At 39.1% G+C, this 18,391-nt stretch overlaps 1 protein-coding gene across 5 annotated transcripts in view; it reads right to left on the minus strand.

Annotated features, from left to right (window-relative positions):
• Positions 1-18,391, minus strand: part of IL1RL1 (interleukin 1 receptor like 1) — a 40,851-nt gene that overhangs the window by 8,638 nt on the left and 13,822 nt on the right. For 3 of the 5 annotated variants that reach the window (XR_006606000.1, XM_013056390.2, XM_004753060.3), the window contains exons 2-9: positions 9,975-10,142; positions 8,890-9,097; positions 7,836-8,046; positions 6,062-6,236; positions 5,807-5,969; positions 3,541-3,612; positions 1,751-1,892; positions 1,510-1,655 (exon numbers count right to left, since the gene is read on the minus strand). Coding sequence is in view for 4 of the 5 variants with exons in the window: in XM_013056390.2 (XP_012911844.1) it covers positions 1,510-1,655; positions 1,751-1,892; positions 3,541-3,612; positions 5,807-5,969; positions 6,062-6,236; positions 7,836-8,046; positions 8,890-8,950 (970 nt within the window). In the remaining variant the exon portion in view is untranslated. The remainder of the gene's footprint in view (positions 1-1,509; positions 1,656-1,750; positions 1,893-3,540; positions 3,613-5,806; positions 5,970-6,061; positions 6,237-7,835; positions 8,047-8,889; positions 9,098-9,974; positions 10,143-18,391) is intronic. The other 2 variants (XM_045077630.1, XM_004753059.3) reach the window with 2 other exon arrangements.

Consider the following 18,391-nt stretch of genomic DNA (forward strand, 5'->3'; position numbering starts at 1 on the left):
AGACAGGGCCCTACAAGAACACCAGGAAGGAATATAGACCCCAACCTGGTGGCCAAGGAAGGCTCCTCATAAAAGGTGGTACCTGAATTGCTTGTTGAATAAGAAATACAGTAAAGAAATGAGCTGAGCTACCAGACGTCCTGTGAGTTTCACCTACACCGAGATTGGTAATTACCAGGGGCAGAGGTGGGGATGGGAGAAATAGGTGAACAGGTTGTGTTTTCTTTTTTTAGTTTAAATACATTGAACCCCTAAAAAACAAAACAAAACAAAACAAAAACAAACAGAAAAAGAAAGACAATTAGCTCAAAAATGTATTTGGTGAAGTAAATGATGGTTTCTCTGTGTAATGGGATACTATGAAGCCATTAAAAATCATGGTGTAGAAGAACATTTACTATCATGGATCGATTTCTATTATACATTAAGTAATTATAAAATAAGCTATAAAACTTTCTATGTAACTTGTAGCAAAGCATGTTTATAATCTAAATATATCTGAAGAGAATTTATGTGGCAATACAAAGGTCAAAGAACAGCCAAGACAATCTTGATGAAGAATAAAATTGGAAGACTTACTCTACCCAAAATCAAGGTTGGCTGTACAGCTACAGGAAATAAGAGAATATAGCATTAGAGCATAAATGTTTTTCTTTTAAAAAGAGAAAGGATGTAAGGGATCACACGCTTTTTCTGGAAGTGACCAGAGAGTAAATACTTTAGGTTTTGCAAGTAGAAAATAAATAAATAAATAGATAGATTTACTATTTTATAAAGTTTAACAATAATGGCACATGATGTCTTATTACAAAGTAGTGTCTTAAGATCTTCTTCCTGGAATGGGCAGTAATTACATACTTCATCTTTTCATCTACTTTGCCAGCCTCACTAACAAAATGTGCACTCTTTAGGACCCAAAAAAAATTTATAGAAGGGAACATGTTTATAACGTGCCATAAAAGTCATGAAAGGTAACACAGAACATATTCACATTTGCTGTTAGTGTGTTCTTTCATATATAGTGAGACAGAGCGAGCTAATGAAAGCAGAAGGATGGCCAAGGAAGCAGCTGCATGTTAAAGAGGAACCAAAATGAGAAGGTAAGGGTGGGGGGGGGTAAGGAAAGGAGGAAGGGGTGGGAGGAGGGAGAGAAGAAAGAGGAAGAGGAAGGGGAGGAGAGGGAGGAGGGGTGGAGACAAAGGAGGAAGAGGGTGGCAAGGGGAGGGGAGGAGGGGAAAGAATGGAGCAGGAGGTAGGAGGGAGAGGAGAAAGGGTGGGAGAAGGAGGAGGAAGGGGGAGAAAAGCTGTAGAGAAGCAACCAGGGAAACCATACTACAAAGGTCAGTGTTCTTTACAGGAGAAGCACATTCTATGAGGTGGGCCATGTCCATTGTCGTGAGAGACGCGCCCTGGAACCACACTCCAACACATTGTTCTCTAAGCAAATGATTTCAGCTTACAGTTGATGCAGCGAACTCGGGTGACCAAAGTCTCAGGAACACTCCTTACTTGGCCTTTTCCTCTTTAGTCTCACGGTGTGCCGTATCCAGCCATGCAGACTCTGAGCCAGACAGTCATACTGCAGCGACAGGTCCTCCTCTCTCACATCATCTATTCTCAAAGTTGTGTTCTGACAAGTCAGCTCATTGCTAGAACTAAAAAGGCGACATGTTTCGTTCAGTACTTACTTCGCTGTTGCAAATTGTGTGGGAGGAAAAGGGGATGTGTCAGGCTCAATATTAAAAAATACCTTTGATTTTGCTCCTGTTCCTCTTGAATTCTTGCTTCACCAAAGTTCTGAACTGTGGTTCTGTTCACCTTCCATCGGACGCCAGCCATGAACTGAGATCCTTTCCCAAAGCAAGCAGAGCAGAGTATGCTTGCTGGTTTTCCTGGATGAGAAGCGAAGAAATTCAACAATAAAAATCAGTTCTGGGCACCTGGGTGGCTCAGTGGGTTAAGCTGCTGCCTTCGGCTCAGGTCATGATCTCAGGGTCCTGGGATCGAGTCCCACATCGGGCTCTCTGCTCAGCAGGGAGCCTGCTTCCTCCTCTCTCTCTCTCTGCCTGCCTCTCTGCCTACTTGTGATCTCTGTCTGTCAAATAAACAAATAAAATCTTAAAAAAAAAAAAAATCAGTTCTGCCAGTAGTAGTTCATTCAATGTGAAAAAAGTCATTGAATACTTAGGTTGTGCCGGGAACTGATTCCATTCACCTTCCTTATCATTAACACCCTCCTCCCTACATCAGACCCTCGTCTTGCCTCCACACCCTTCATTCACAGTTGGGAGGAAGCTCAGCTCCCTCTCTCCCCTCACCTGCTGTGTAAACTCCACAGGTAAATAACTCTGGCTTCATCAATCCCACTTTATAAGGAGGGACTTCTTTTTACTCTAAACTGGAATTTCTTTGTAACTTCCTTCTTCCACATCTTTCTCATTCTACCAAATTCTCTTCATCTCTCTGGAAGCCCCTTTGTTGGTAAAACTGTGTTTTGCTGGACCCAACTACAATCCCAGTACTGAATCCTTCAAGGGAACTCTCCTTTATTACTTCTCCTTTTACTGGACGCTTCCTCTGCCCTGAGCTGAAAGCATGAGGGCTGCCGCCCACCTGGGGACATGCATTTATTTAGCCATCCCTTCCTGAGCCCTTGGTTCTGGGTCAAGAAGTGTGCAGATGGATGAGGAATGCAGAGTGTCTCAGATGGCGACAATGGCACACCCAAATGATTAAAATACAAAGTACTCTAGTCTATCGAAAGACTGACAAATTACATGTGAATACAGAGGGAAAAGTCACCTAGGGAGCAGGACTGCCACCCTGTATAAGAAAATGTTTTCCTTGGACCAGATTGGATGGAGGCTCTGGTGGTGCCCACCTGCAGGTAAGGAGGGTGACGGGGAATGGTATTTAATTCACTGTTGAGAGATGAGAAGAAGGAACATCATGGACAAAGGCAAGAAATAATATGGAAATGCTGCCTTCTCAGTGTCACAACTGTGAGGGGGTGGAGGGGACACAGAGCACGTGGGGTTAACAGCTGCAAATAAGCCAGGACACAGTGAGAACCAGTTCATGAAGGAACTTCTCTTACAGACCAAGAACATTGAGCTGTATCTCATTTCTGGTAGGGAACCAAAGAAGGCAGAGATGGGCAGAGTTGGAAAGCCTGGGTTCTTATCCTTCTATCACCGATTATCCACAACCCTGGGCATGTCATTGATCCTACCTGAGCCTAAGTATTCACGCACATAAATTGGGAATGATGTCCACCTCCAGGAGAGAAGTAAGAATGAAATAAAACAGTATGTGTGAGAGCACCATGAGTTACAAGTACATTGCAAATGTAAATGCTGGGTATTCCGAATATTAACCCAGATGAGTAAGTACCCAGATGAATATTTCTACACATGATATTTCATTCAGTTCCCAAGATCCATCATGTAACTGCCTGACCCATGCTTAGGGAATTCAGATCAAGAGTCCTATGGAAGGATTCTCCAAGTACCATTTATAGCATTCTTAAAGTTTTCTTACCAATTTCCACTTCTTTTGTTTCATTTTGTGGAGGGGCTATAATTACTGGAAACCAAGAAACGCTTTCTTCCTCTTAAATCAAAGACAAAGAGATTACAAATATCAGGGTTAAAACAAATGTGAGTCCAACACATTAAATAAATTGCATAACTTGGCAATTGCTAGAAAACCACAATTCTACAGAACAAGCACAGCAATATAGGAAAGAAGATTTCCAAAGTTCTGTGAAACACTAGCATATATAAGATACTTAATAAATGCTTATTGAATGAAAAAAAAATTAAAAAGCTCTATGACATCCATAAACACATAAGTCCACACTTCCGGTCACAGATTTCTACCACTGTGGAAATTCTAATTGCTGTGGCACTGGTGCCTAGGGACAGTGAAGGGGATCTTCTGGAGCACCGCTGCATTCCTACACCCCTGGATTCTCGTTTATTTCAGGATAGTGTAAAGCTAAGGAAACCCTGAAATCTCCTTATAGATTTGAGAGCCTTGGTGGTGAGATATTTTTATAGACTTTAACATTTGAAAAAACACTTTTTAGAATCAAATTATCTACGTGAGGTCATTGATAGCATAGAAAATACTGCAAACCAGGATTGTGTGAAAGGCGAAATGGAATGGTGTCACTTATGTCAAGGGGGTTTGAAACGGAGCCAGGAGGCCATTAAGGAGATGGGTCCCATGACCTTCACTGGTGGAAACATGAACTTTTGAACTAGTGAGACTACAAATATTCCAAGACTGAGCCCAAACAGCTACAACCTGGTACAATAAGAGACTTGCTTTTGATAGCCTTAGTCACCAATTGTATTAATTGAAGCTTAGCTTTCTACTGCCAATATTAATCAGAATTCTTTGTAAACAATGTCTACACACATTCCCTCTGTGCTTTAAAATCACCTGACTTTTGCTTTCTAGTGGGACACTAGCTCGGTTGCTACTCAAATCTGTGTACCCCAAATTACAATTCTTTTATCCCCAATAAACACTCTTGCTTTCTTATTGCCTCCTGATAACTTTGGGTTCACAATTAAAAACCACCCAACAATATCTATCCATCCCTTACAGAACCTCTCACTAAATTTCTAATCCAGTTAATTACAGTAGAGATTAAATAGATTTTTTTCTGTTTACAGAACTTCTCACAACAAATTGGGAGAAGGAAAGTTCATCTTGCTCTACAAACACTTATATTGCCATCCCCAAATAAGTTTATTAAGTTAGCATTCAGATCACACCACCTTAGGAAAGTTTAAGTCCTATAGAAGAGAACAGATTTGATTTCAGATTAGTATTGTAAACTCCCTCTAAAATTCCTGAAATCTTGAGAGTGCATTTAGAAAAGTTCTTTGCTCTGTTGTTGAGAACTTGCAAGAGGAGATGAAGCCGGAAGACATATCAGGATCATGAAGTATGGTCGTTTGTTTTACTTTTCACATGGATACATGGTCAACCTCAGTCCGAAAAGATTACATTGCAAATTCCAGAAATAAACAACTCATAAATTTTAAATTGCTCACTGTTCTGAGTAGCATGATAAAATCTCACAGTGCTCCACTCGGTCCCATCCAGGAGTGAATTGTCCCTTTGTCTAGCAGATCTGCCCCGTTTCTACTGCATGTCCATTAGCCACTTAGTAGCTTTCTTGGTTATGAGCAGACTTTCCTGGCATCCCACTCCTTGTGTTCAGGTAACCCCTCTTTTACTTAATAGTGTCCCCAAAGCACAAAAGTAATGACGCTGGTAATGCAGAGAAGCCAGAGAAGCCATTAAACACTTCCTCAAAGTGAAAAGGTGAAAGCTCTCAACTTTAATAAGAAAAGAGAAAAACATCATATGCTGAATTTGCTAAGACCTGTAGTAACTTTTACTATGGTATTTTGTTGTAATCATTCTATTTTATTATTAGTTATAGTTGCTAATCTCTTACCGTGCCCAGCATATCAATCCAGCATTTCAATTAAACCTTATCATAGGTATGTATGGACAGGAAAATACATAGTATATATATATATACATAGTATATATATAATACATAGTATATATATATATACATAAATACATAGTATATATATATATATACACATAGTATATATAAGGTCAGTACTATCCCCTATTTCAGGCATCCACTGGGGGTTTTGGAATGTATCCCTTGCAGATAAGGGAGTCTGCAGTTAAGGAAAATCAACAAGAAGGGCACGATTCCACCCACATTTTTTTTTTAAATATTATGTTTTGTTACATTCGGTAGGCTCACCTTTCACAATGAATGATCTGGTTGTTGTGACGCCATAACTGACTCCATTTTCATTGTGCATAAATTTGCATGTATAATCACCTGTGTCCTTGCTAGTTGCATTGTCAATCAGCACATAGGTCTTGTGTATGTGATACCTTGGTCCGTGAAGAGCTTTACAATTCTGCAAGGAAACATTCCATTCCATGTTCAGTGACTCTTTACTTGCCCTTGTTTTGTGTACTTTTCAGCCATTTCCCCCAAGTGTCCTTTTACCTTAAACCACTCAACAGGTGCTGTCCAGTTGTAGAGATCAATTGTAGGACAATGTATTTTGGAATTTTTTTCTGATCCTGATGTTGTTGAATAAATCAGATGATCTGGAACATTGCAATCTGGTTGTTTTCTATAGATGGTGACATTTACATACCCAGTCTTGTTGGAGGTCGGACTAAAAATAAGTCAAACGATTTAAAAAGTTACTCAGCATTATGAAATGACTTCATTCAATTCTAAGCTTTTACTTAATACTGCTTTTTTTTTCTTCAAACAACTGATGTACAGGAATTATTTTCTTATTTAAAAACCTCTATAAAAATCTAGAGTTTTAATGAAACAAGACAAAAGCAGAGAGGGAGATAAACAATAAGAGACTCTTAATCTCAGGAAATAAACAAGGGTTGCTGGAAGAGAGGGGTGGGGGGGATGGGGTGCCTGGGTGATTGACACTGGGGAGGGTGTGTGCTACGGTGAGTGCTGTGAGTTGTGTAAGACTGAGGAGTACAGACCTGTACCCCTGAAACAAATAATACATTATATATTAATTTTAAAAATTTAGAGTTTTAAATATTTTTTGTGTTGCATTTGAGATAAAACATATCCCTTAGGGGCGCCTGGGTGGCTCAGTGGGTTAAGCCGCTGCCTTCGGCTCAGGTCATGATCTCAGGGTCCTGGGATCGAGTCCCGCATTGGGCTCTCTGCTCAGCAGGGAGCCTGCTTCCTTCTCTCTCTCTCTGCCTGCCTCTCAGTGTACTTGTAATTTCTCTCTGTCAAATAAATAAATAAAATCTTTAAAAAAAAAAAAAAACATATCCCTTATATTAGCCCTGAAATGACTCCCTCACCATTTCTTTATACACTAGATCTGCTATCATGCCAAGAACAGGATTTTATAAAGATAATTGGTATTTAATGAGAGTTTACTGTGTATCATTCATGGTGCTAACATTACATTATTTTCTTCTCATAAGGATGTGTTGAAGTAGGCTATATTATCGTATGTATTTTACAGATAAGGAAAGAGAAGGACGGAGAAATCACTTGCTGCCATCACATAGCCAACTAGTGACAAGACAGGAATTTGAAACGAAGACTGTTCTGACCTCAGAAGCCAGATGCCTAACTAATCACATCTCACATTTTGATGTAGTTCATCTGACATATTGTATATACCAAATACAGGCACAAGATCAGAACATTTAACAATATATACGTAGAGTAAAGAATCTGCAGGCACACTCTTACACAACCCTCTTAGGCTTGCCCCTCAGGTTTTTTTGTTTTTTGTTTTTTGTTTTCATTTATTTTTTATTTTCAGCATAACAGTATTTATTGTTTTTGCACCACACCCAGTGCTCCATGCAATCCGTGCCCTCTATAATACCCTCAGGTTTAAGGCACTGGTAACAGCCCTTTTGCTCCCACTATAGGCCTTCTTGATGGCCAACATCTAGCTTACTGGGTCTTTTAGCTGGTTTGTTCCTACTTCTAGCCAAAGTGAGTGAGTGCTCTCAGTTTTCTTGGTTACTACAAAAGCTAGGTCTTTTCCTAATTGAATTACAAATTCTTGCAATTCTATCTTTAAATTGTTCATAATCACCCAAAACCCAACCAGATGGTGTTCCTAGAAATACCCTTCTATTCAAACCACTTGATAAATTCAGCTGTCCCACAAAGGTCTAGGAAGGAAAGGAGAGGAAGGACAGCTCACACCGTCAATTAGCAAATACAAGGAACAAGCTGAAGATTATGGTGACTGCCTTGCTAATACCTTCTGATAATGCAAGTATAAATTCCAGAATCATTGACTTTGGCAGGGAGGAACTTAAGCCGTTCCCTGGCAGCCAACACACGATTTCTTTTCTGGGTGGTTATACTTTCGTCGGTTTTCAGGTAATACCAATCCACAGGGTATCGAGACTTTCCTTGCCTAGGACATCTCACAATTAAAGCCTCATCTTCCAGGCCCCAGGATGATTTGCCTGCAGATACAAAAAGCAAACAAACAAAACATAAATAGGATCCTGAAATGACCATATAACAACATTATATTCTTATACTGTATCCTTCTGGTATTAAATATAGAAATGGACCATTTTCTGTGACACTTTCACCGTGAAAGAATAGTAAATGATGGTAAATGATGAAGATCTTCTATGAAATGCTCTAATGCATACCACAGGTTAGTGAATTAACTTGCAGCCAATCTTCCTACACTGCTCCAGTGACAAAGCAGCCACATGTCACTCTGAGAAGTATACTATGGGACAACAAACGCTTACAGCACCTCCTACATGTGGGCTGCAGGATAAATTTTGATGTATTTAAATATGTAAAACTAAAATTATGATATACTTGTTGTGAAGAATTTGTCCTGATAGATTACTGATAAAGAATGACTGTGAAGCATAAATGAATTTTCCAGAAACAACCAGAAGCAAGCAGTTTAAAACAGGGCAAATGATGGGGTGCCTGGGTGGCTTAGTCGGTTCCATTAAGCCTCCTCCTTCAGCTCAGTTCATGCTCTCAGTGTCCTGGGATCGAGCCCTGCGTCAGGCTCCCTGCTTAGCAGAGAGTCTGCTTCTCCCTCTCCCTCTGCCATTCCCCATGGCTTGTGCTGTCTCTCTCACTCTCTCAAATAAATAAATAAAATGTTAAAAAAAAAAGTTAAATATTTTTGGAATTACTTAATTTTAAAATTTTATAATCATGCCATCTCTCTCAAATAAATAAATAAAACCTTTAAGGAAAAAAAAACAAGGCAAACATCTTTGGAATTACTTAATTTTAAAATTTTACAATTTCAGTTGAAAAGCAGTACTTACTAAATTTAGCTGCTGTGAAATGTACAAGAATTGTTAGAAGTGCCAAGACCCAAAGTCTCATTCTCAGTTTATCAATCCAGAGCAAGTGTTGGTAACTGATTGTTGAGATTATTCAAGGTGAATCCGTGACATACGATGGTGAAGGTCTCCCCAGGAGGCTGAAAGTACCCTTTGAGATTTACAGCAGGATAGAGTTTCAATGTCTCTACTGAAACATACATCATACAAAGTCATAAGCAAAATACTTACTGTTATGATTTTTACTTGTTCAATCCCCCCCAGGAGAATTAATCAATCAACAGGTATTTATTAGGTGTGAATATGTTTAACAGCAGGATTTCAGACATGAAACATTGCATTTATTCTTACTGAAACTTTGGGCCCATAGGCTTTACAATAGTTGTACTGTTTCATAGTATGATGACCATGTACTGGAAGAAGCTGAATTAGGAGGAAAGAAAACTAGTTTCTATTTTCGAAACAAATTAAAACTATAAAAAAATTCAACAGACCCTAGAAAACACAATGTTCTAAATGCCAAGGTAAAAACCACAGCTCTCCACACAGGCTGGGGGTTGTGTGCACACACGTGTGACTCACATGCAGGTGTACGTGCAAATAGTCATCACAAAGCAACTAAAACTATAGGGAAGGGACAGGTCAAGCATTAATCGATAATCGATAATGCTTAATTAAGCATTTTACAGAGAAGGACAGGAAGGCCCAGAAAAGTTAAACAAATTGTCCTAGACACAATGCCAAACCCTCAAAAATGTGTGCCCACCTCAACCTGTTTCCAAAATTCACCAGTTTTTCTAAGAATAGTCGGAGGTCTGTGAAAAATATTTACATGCTTTTCTTTTTCCTTTCACCAAGAGAATCATTTAACTCGATTTTTTTTTCCTTAAAAAGTCAGGGAAGGGATTGAATGAATACAGAAACTAGCTAATAGAACAATAGACACAGCAACCCTAAATAGACTTCAAGAAAGCACATTTCCTCTAAACATCATCTGCTGGTACTTTTCTTATTATGTGTATGGAAAAGTTTTTAGTATAAGCTTCAGATAAGTAAGTGATGCTTACCCAACCTGAAGGATGGAAGGGAGCAATCTCCAAGTCGATGGCTGAGCTAAGAAGAGTTTCCAGCTCTTGTGACTCCCGCTCCAAAGTCTCCTCAGGTGCACGCACTCTCTCTTTTATTTTGAAGGGGAGACACTCAAAGACATCCTGGAATTCATTACTCCACCCACACTGAAATTTGATTTTTAGTCACAGTTCATGACTGGTTCAAAAATAGAGGTGCGTCATGTACCAAGAATTCTTGACCTTGGTACATAAATACTTCAACATAAGGACAACACTGAGTAATCCCTCTAGGTGAAGTCATCAAACCACCTCCCCTTATTTTAGCGGTTTCTTAAGCTAAATAATGTTTGCTGTTTATTGCCCTGATATTATTACTCATTTAGCTCTCAGTGATCTTTTTAAAAAATATTTTATTTATTTACTTGAGAAAGGCAGAGAGAGATCACAAGTAGGCAGAGAGGCAGGCAGAGAGATAGGGGGAAGCAGGCTCCCTGCTGAGCAGAGAGACCATGACCTGAGCTGAAGGCAGTGACTTAACCCACTGAGCCACCCAGATGCCCCAGGTTCTCAGTGATCTTGAAGTCCTGGGGCCTTGAATCTGCCTTTCTAGATATTCTTCGACACTTCATTTGGCAAATTATAGCTCAGCATGCTCATCCAGTTTGGGCTGGACAAACTACAAAGAGTTCCAAAAACGAATGAGGAGACAAGTAATGAGGAGTAAGCCAGACTTTACGGAGTTTGTAAGCACTCTTCTTATGGTCCAGAATGTGACACAGTCTTTCCAAAACCAGATTCCCCCAGCATCTCAACTCCTCAGATATAAGTCCCTGTAGAGACTCAGATCAGTTTTGCTGGAAAAGGACAGGTTTTCTAAGGAGTTCAGGAGCATAGAGAGAAACTATGAGTAAGAAAGCTACCTCAAGGGGACTGATAGGAAGACCATAAACTTCAACTCTTGGACCCCATGTAAAATGAATGTAAATTGCAAAATTAGATTTGAGCTATACATAGCTATAATAACTCTATCATGAGTAAATTCAAATCACTTTTAAAACTTAACACATCTCCAGAGAATTCAGGGACTAATTGCAGACTGGTGCAATAATATAATGATAATAGTTAAGCTTTCTCTAGAACTCACTCTATGCCAAGGTCCAGTTCCTAGTGGCTTACATGTGTTAACTCCTTCATTGCCACAACACCCACGGAGGCAGGCATTCTTGTTATAATACCCATTTTACAGAGAAGGACAGGAAGGCCCAGAAAAGTTAAACAACTTGGCCAAGTCACATACTGCTAAGAGACAGAACCCAAACAGGCTGGTCTCAAAGGCTAAGTATCTAATCATGAAGTCACACTGCCACTGGGTGACCAAGGTAGAGAGAGGAGGTTCCTGCTAACAAAGGATTCTTCTAATAGGTTTTTCATTCCCCCCACTGTAGTGGGCAGTGTTCTTGAGCAGGCATGCTCATCTGCTTGGGAATTTAGTCATAGTTTAGACATCAGTCATGTGCTCTGGGAGGGAGAAATACAAAATTCTGTCACAGCACAGATTTACCATAAGATGTTCAGTGTCAATTCGAGGAACCAGGTCTGCTTATCTCTAGTCTTGAGTTAGTTGTCTAAGCTCTTATTATCAAGAGCATATGAGTTTCACATTGAGACCACAGAATCAGGAGCAAGTGAGCTAGAAACAGTGCCCAGGACATGGTTAAACTCTGGATAACATTTTGTTAAATAAAGTAATATGAACCTGAATGTTCTTATACCTGAATATGAACTTTTATTTTACACACTAAACTATCTTTCAAAAGGGTTGATTAAATGTAGGCATTTCTGGGTGCCTGGGTGGCTCAGTGGGTTAAGCCTCTGCCTTAGGCTCAGGTCATGATCTCAGGGTCATGGGATCGAGCCCCACATTGGGCTCTCTGCTCAATAGGGAGCCTGCTTCCCCTTTTCTCTCTCTGCCTGCCTCTCTGCTGGCATGTGATATCTTTCTCTTTCAAATAAATAAATAAAATCTTTAAAAAATAATGTAGGCATTTCTTCATAAGACTAGACCATGTTTCCATGGGTTTCCTAGTTTCAAATATAAGATTTCTCAGTTAAAAATCAGATTTCAATTAGAATGTTAACATGATCCTGAAACCTGGAAGAAGCATTTCATAAAATCTAATGATTACAGTAGATAATCCAATAATCTATTCAGCAATTAAGTCCTTTCACTCAAAGAAATGAAGTACTTATCATCAATATCACTCAACTTTTACAGATTAAAAAAAAACCCATAGATGATGGTTAAATCATCAGACCAAGCTCATCCACTTGTGGCTAGGGTTGAAACCAAACTTGATGAACCTCAAAGCCAAAGCTCTTTTTTTTTTTCTCTTGAATACCAACTAAAAAGGAGAGAAAAACAACAACAACAACAACAACAAACAGAGCAGTCAAGATTGCTTTCTTAAAATTGTGGGCTGGGTTATTAAACAAAATAAGCTAGTCTAATTTCCCAAAAGCTTCTTTTTATAAATAATTAAACCACTTTTGTTTCTCACTACTATGACACCATCCAATATAAACGTATAATGGTTCATAATAACTGAGACAAAATGTGAAAGGCAAAAAACTAATAAATACAACAGTGATTTTGAGCACTTGTGAAATTTCTTGAGTTAAGCAGAAAGCTTTCAATGTCTGCTTATTTCTCTAGCAGACACCTTCTTTTAAGGATTTTTCAGACCTACTCTTCATTTTAAAAATTAACCTAACCTAATTTGGCTATAAATTTGTTCTGATTTTTGAGTTTAGCCATAATTTCCTTCTGATTTTGGATGAGAGTTTTGAAATCTGGCATGTCCCTATTTATAATTTACTAACACTTCTGCCAAAAAATAAACAAAAACCAAAAGCCCTGATTTTCAGAGTAACAGCAAGCAATTTGCATTTGGACTGTGGCACTCAAGTATTTCATAACTAATAAGATATCATGCAAGACTTCTCCCATTTGTCTTGCCTGGTATCATAACTAAATCAAGATGTACTCTCATAGTCCAAAGCTGTCCATGTATGGCCTAGTCTTACTGTAAGCCATGTCAAAAGCAAGGACATTTTTGTCATGTTGCACATATAGGAATCCAAGTGGGTCAGGTTCTTAGTAATTCTCACAAGAATAAGCAAAGGGGAAATCTTTTCCCCATTTCATTAGAGAGCATATTGAATGTCACTTTTCTCCCATTTCTCATGATGGGTTATTTGTAGAGCCTGCAATGGATGGGGGCAGCCTGCAATGGACAGGGGGGCAGATCCCATGTGGTGGTAGATGGTCTTGGGAGAAGGCTCTAGGGACAGCACAACCCACTGTGTTCCTTGGGAAGGGTGCTTATCTTTGGATTCTTCTTTGCCACACTTCAAACTCTAGGAGCTCTCGACGCTCCTTCCCTGCCTCACCCCTATGAAAAGCAACTTCTCTGATAGTCTTCTTCAAACTCAGTGGGGGCAACTCCATTCCTCAAGTTGCTCAAGACAAAATTCACCATCAGTCATTGGCTCTTCTTTTCCTCACACATCTGACCTGCAATCCACCAGGACATCCTGTAGGTTTCACCTTCAATCCTATTTGCAAACACTTCCACCGACCTCCACCTCCATCTTCCTCTCCCTAGCCACCATCATCTCTCACCTCGACTGCAACAGTAGCTTATAATAGTTATCCGTGCTTCCACCAGTCCCCCTGTTCAGACTGCTCCTAATAAAGAGGCTCCAGAAATCCTATTAAAACCTGTCAGATCATATAGGCCTCCAATGTCTTCCCACATCACCCACATCTAACCCCCTTAGAGCAGCTCTGAGGGCCCATGTAATCTGAGGCTACCCATCACTCTTCTGACTCCTCCTTTCCAACCCTGAACACACAAGGGCAGTTTCTACTGTACACTTGCTCTTCCTTCTGTCTGGACAGTTTCTTCCAGTTACCCAATAGGTTAACTCCCTCACTTCCTGGAAGTCAGGGCTCCTGTAGTACCTTCTCAAAAAGACTTACCCTGACTATGTAATTTTCTTTCTTTCTTTCTTTCTTTCTCTCTTCTTTTTTTCCCTTCCTTTCTTCCTTTCTCTCTTTTGTTTTCTTCTTTCCCTTTCTTCTTCCCTCCCTTTCTCTTTCTTTCCTTTTTTGCTTCTGAGTAACTTTTTTCTTATTGAGCTTAAATTCACATAACATAAAATTAATCAGTTGAAAGTGACAATTCAGTATCATTTAGTATACTCACAATACTGTGAATCTACTGCCTCTTTCTACTTTCCAAACATTTTTATCACTCCAAATAAAATCCCATTCCCAATAGTAATTACTCCCCCTTCCTTTCATTCCCAAGCCCCTAGAAACCACCAGTCTGCTTTCTGCCTCTATGGATCTGCCTCTTCTGAATATTTCATATATTTGGAATCATCCAATAAGTACCTTTATGTATGGCCCCTTTCATTTAGCACAGTATATTCAAGGTTCTTCTATGTTGAAGAATGTATCAGTACTTCATTCCTTTAGTGGTTGAATAATATCCATCCTATGAATATATCACAATTTCTTTATCCATCCATCCATTCATGGATATTGGGGTTGCTTCTAACTTGAACTATTGTGAATACTGCAGTCATGGACACTGGGGTCAAAGCATTCATTTGAGTATCTGATCAACTGAATTTTAATGGCAATGTTTCCTCCCTATTTTCTTACCCAGCTCTGGCTTTTTACTGGGGCACCCATCATCTTTTCTACTTATGAATTGTATTTCTTGCTTGTATTCTGTTTTCCACCATTAGATTATGAGCTCCAGAAGAGGAGGTAATTTTAGTGTTTTGCCCGGCAGAGGGCCATAGGACAAAGCAGATGCTTGGAAATGTTTGTTGAATGAACTGGTACAACCAGCTAGGGATTGAAATGTTTGGTTTGGAAAGGAAAGGTCTGTATCAAACCTGAGCAAGAGCAATGTACTTTGAGCTATGTTTTTCTATCTCTTCCTTGAAACTCTGGCTTTACTGTTCTCTCTTATGGTAAGGTGAGGCCCAAGTCAGTCTTGGAATGTCCCATGGGAACTCCTGAGGCTGAGAAGAGGGTTTTGTGCAAACCGGAAGGAACTCTGTGGACTGAGGACAGAGAAGAGGGAGAAACAGAGTTGCTGGCTATATGAAAACCAGCCAGCATTCTTAAGTGTTTGCATATGTGCAATGACTAAATTATAACCAATATCCCCTCAAGACTAATTCCATATGATGATTTTATAACCTGCAGTCCACATGTGTCATTCTTCATTTACTTCATGTATATCTTCCTTTCTCTTGGGCTCAGTCTGGCCTTTATTTTCCCAACATTAGAATCAGCACCTATAATTTCTATGAGAATTCTAAAATATATCTGGGAGTTCAAGTGCATAGGATAACCAAAAGATTGTTCAAAAATAAGAACGAAGTTGGAGGACTTACATAACACAACTTTAAGATTTAATATAAAGGTAGAACAATGGAAATAGTGTGTTATTGGCATAAAGATGGACATAGAGATCAAAGGACCATAAAAGAAAGAGTCCAGAAATAAACTCAACCACACAGAAAATTGATTTTTGATAAAAGCACCAACATAGGGGTGCCTGGGTGGCTCAGTGGGTTAAGCCGCTGCCTTTGGCTCAGGTCATGATCTCGGGGTCCTGGGATCGAGTCCCACATCAGGCTCTCTGCTCAGCAGGGAGCCTGCTTCCCCCTCTCTCTCTGCCTGCCTCTCTGCCTACTTGTGATCTCTGTCTGTCAAATAAATAAATAAATAAATAATCTTTAAAAAAAAAAAAAGGCACTAACATAAGCCTATGGGGAAAGCATAGTTTTCAACAAATGATGATAGAAAAACAGGCTATCTTTATGGATGAAAGACATCTCTTTCATTCACATTATACACAGAAATAAAAATCAAAATGGATCATATTTGTAAAAAATTACATAGTGAAAAATCTTCATATTTTTCATATTGAACAAGGACAAATATTTCTTAGACTAGATACAAAAATCAGTAATCATGAAAGAAAACTGAATAACTTAGACTATACCAAAATGAAGAACTTTTATTCTTCATAGGACATCATTAATATTTGAATAGGCCAAACTGCAGGCAGACAAAATACAATTTATACATCTGATGGAAGACCTGTATCTATAATTTATAAATGGCTCATACAAATCAATATGAAGAAGACAAAACAGCCTGATTTTTAAAAAAATCATAAAGACTCAAACTGTGATTTCACAAACTATACTGATGGCCAGCAAACACATAAAAAAGGTGCTCACAATTGCTAGTCTTTAGAGAAATGTAAATAGTCTGATGAGACTCTATTGATGGGATGAGATTCTATTTGATAGATTCTATTGTCAGTCACAAAGACTGACAATCCCAAAATGTTGACAAAAGGCTGTGGTGTAGCTAGAACCCTTATACAACCCTGGTGGGAGTGTAAAATCATAAATGACTTTATAACACAGTTTGGAAGCTTCTGGTAATGGCTAGAAATTCTTCTCCTAAGGATTTACTCAAAGAAAATCAAAACTTATACCCACAAAAAGACTCACACCCAAATGTTCACAGAATCTTGATGGCCAACAACAACATGAATGGATCAACTATTTTCCCCTCATGATGGAAAGCTGTTCAGCAATTAAAAAACAAAAGGAAGAACACAATACAGATGGATTTCAGAAACCCTGGGCTGTGTGGAAAAAGCCAGGTGTAAAAGAGCAAACACTGTATGATTCCATTCTCTATTGTTTATTCTATAATCCTAACATTCTATAATGTTTATAAACTGCAAAGGTAATGGGAGGGGGTTGTGGGAGTCAATTAACTATAAAGGAGAGTAAGAGAATTTGATGGGATGATACCTGAATTTGAGATGATGGTTTCATACGGTATACATTTGTCACAGCTGACTTTACACCTAAAATGTGTGTATTTTATTGCATGTACATCTCAAGGAGTCAATAAATGAAGCCAAAAGTTAAGGAACATCTGCTCTGCAACCTCACAATTCCACTTTAAGTATTTACCCAAGAGAATTAAAAGCACATGTCCACGAAACACTTAACAAAAGGATGTTTATGAATGCTGTATTCATATACCAGAAACAGAAAACAATTCAAACATCTATCAGCAGAATGGATTAAGAAAAGGCATTAAAAAAAAGAACTACTGATATAATACTATGATGAATCTTGAAAAGATCACATCCAGTAATTTTGAGTTTCTTGCAAAATAAAAAACAAAAAAGCACTGCCCATCCCCCCCAATTATGCCTAAATATGGAAAAGTACATATTACATGTCTATGAAGCTCAATGACAGCCTAATTAACTTTTACTGGGAAACAGAAAGCATGTGTTTGAAATTGTGGGAATTTGGTGGGAAAAGTGTGGGTAGCAACTTTCTGGGAAGAAGTATTTTCCACGGTGTTTGGGATGGTGATTACATGAGTGAATGCAATCATTAAATCTCATTCAACATTTAAGATCTATGGTTTCAACTGAGTGTTATTTATTCCTGTAAAATAGTAAAATAAAATCAAGTCTTATTTTCCCACGTATATAATAGGAGCAACACTGTACTGAAGTAAAAGACCTAAGTTCATTTCTGGGATACCATGAGAAATCTTCACAGGAGGTCTTGCCAGTGTTTTGTCACCAAACTTCCCCAAATAAATGATCTGTAGAGAGTACTGTTAATTTTGAGTCGGGGGGTGGGAGGGAGAGTCAGGGTGGGGAATGATTCCAGGAACAAGCTGTCCAAAACAAATGTGTGGTCTGTCCTTTTCCCAAAAAACTTTTTAGGTAAATTTCCTCTCTGAATTTATCTCAGTTTTTCTATCCAAGATTACAAGCAATCAGCTAAGCTTATTGGTCATTTCTCAGATGAGAGTGAAGGCGATGCTTGAAATTTCTGACAGAAGCAACATCACATGAGCACTGACCAGTGACAAGGATACCAGCTACTACAAAGGAGCTGGGCTTAACCCTGTGTTTTCTGGATTATGGAGGAAGGGGGTGCCAGGGAAGTACAGTGGAGGGTACTGTGGGGGGAAGGGGCTGATGTAGGGGTTACAGACTCATCAGTAAGGAATTATTTCAGTGTTTTAATAATTAGCATGGTCCTGCCTACCAACTCAGCCTCAACAGGACTTGGAAGCACAAAATGCTGAACCCACACCCACCCTGCCACTGTGAGGGCCTCTGTTAGATGTCCATCACTGCTTCAGATACGGGGGACCAGCAGTGCACCATACAGAGCAAAGACAGGTGAAAATACCCACCCATGTGGAATTTACCTCCTGGCAGAGAAGAAAGATCATAAACAATAGAAAGAAGTAAAAGATATTTATAACC

This window comes from Mustela putorius, unplaced genomic scaffold (genome assembly GCF_011764305.1).
Source record: "Mustela putorius furo isolate JIRA1106 unplaced genomic scaffold, ASM1176430v1.1 tig00000224_pilon_pilon_pilon, whole genome shotgun sequence".
Classification (NCBI taxonomy): Eukaryota; Metazoa; Chordata; class Mammalia; order Carnivora; family Mustelidae; genus Mustela; species Mustela putorius.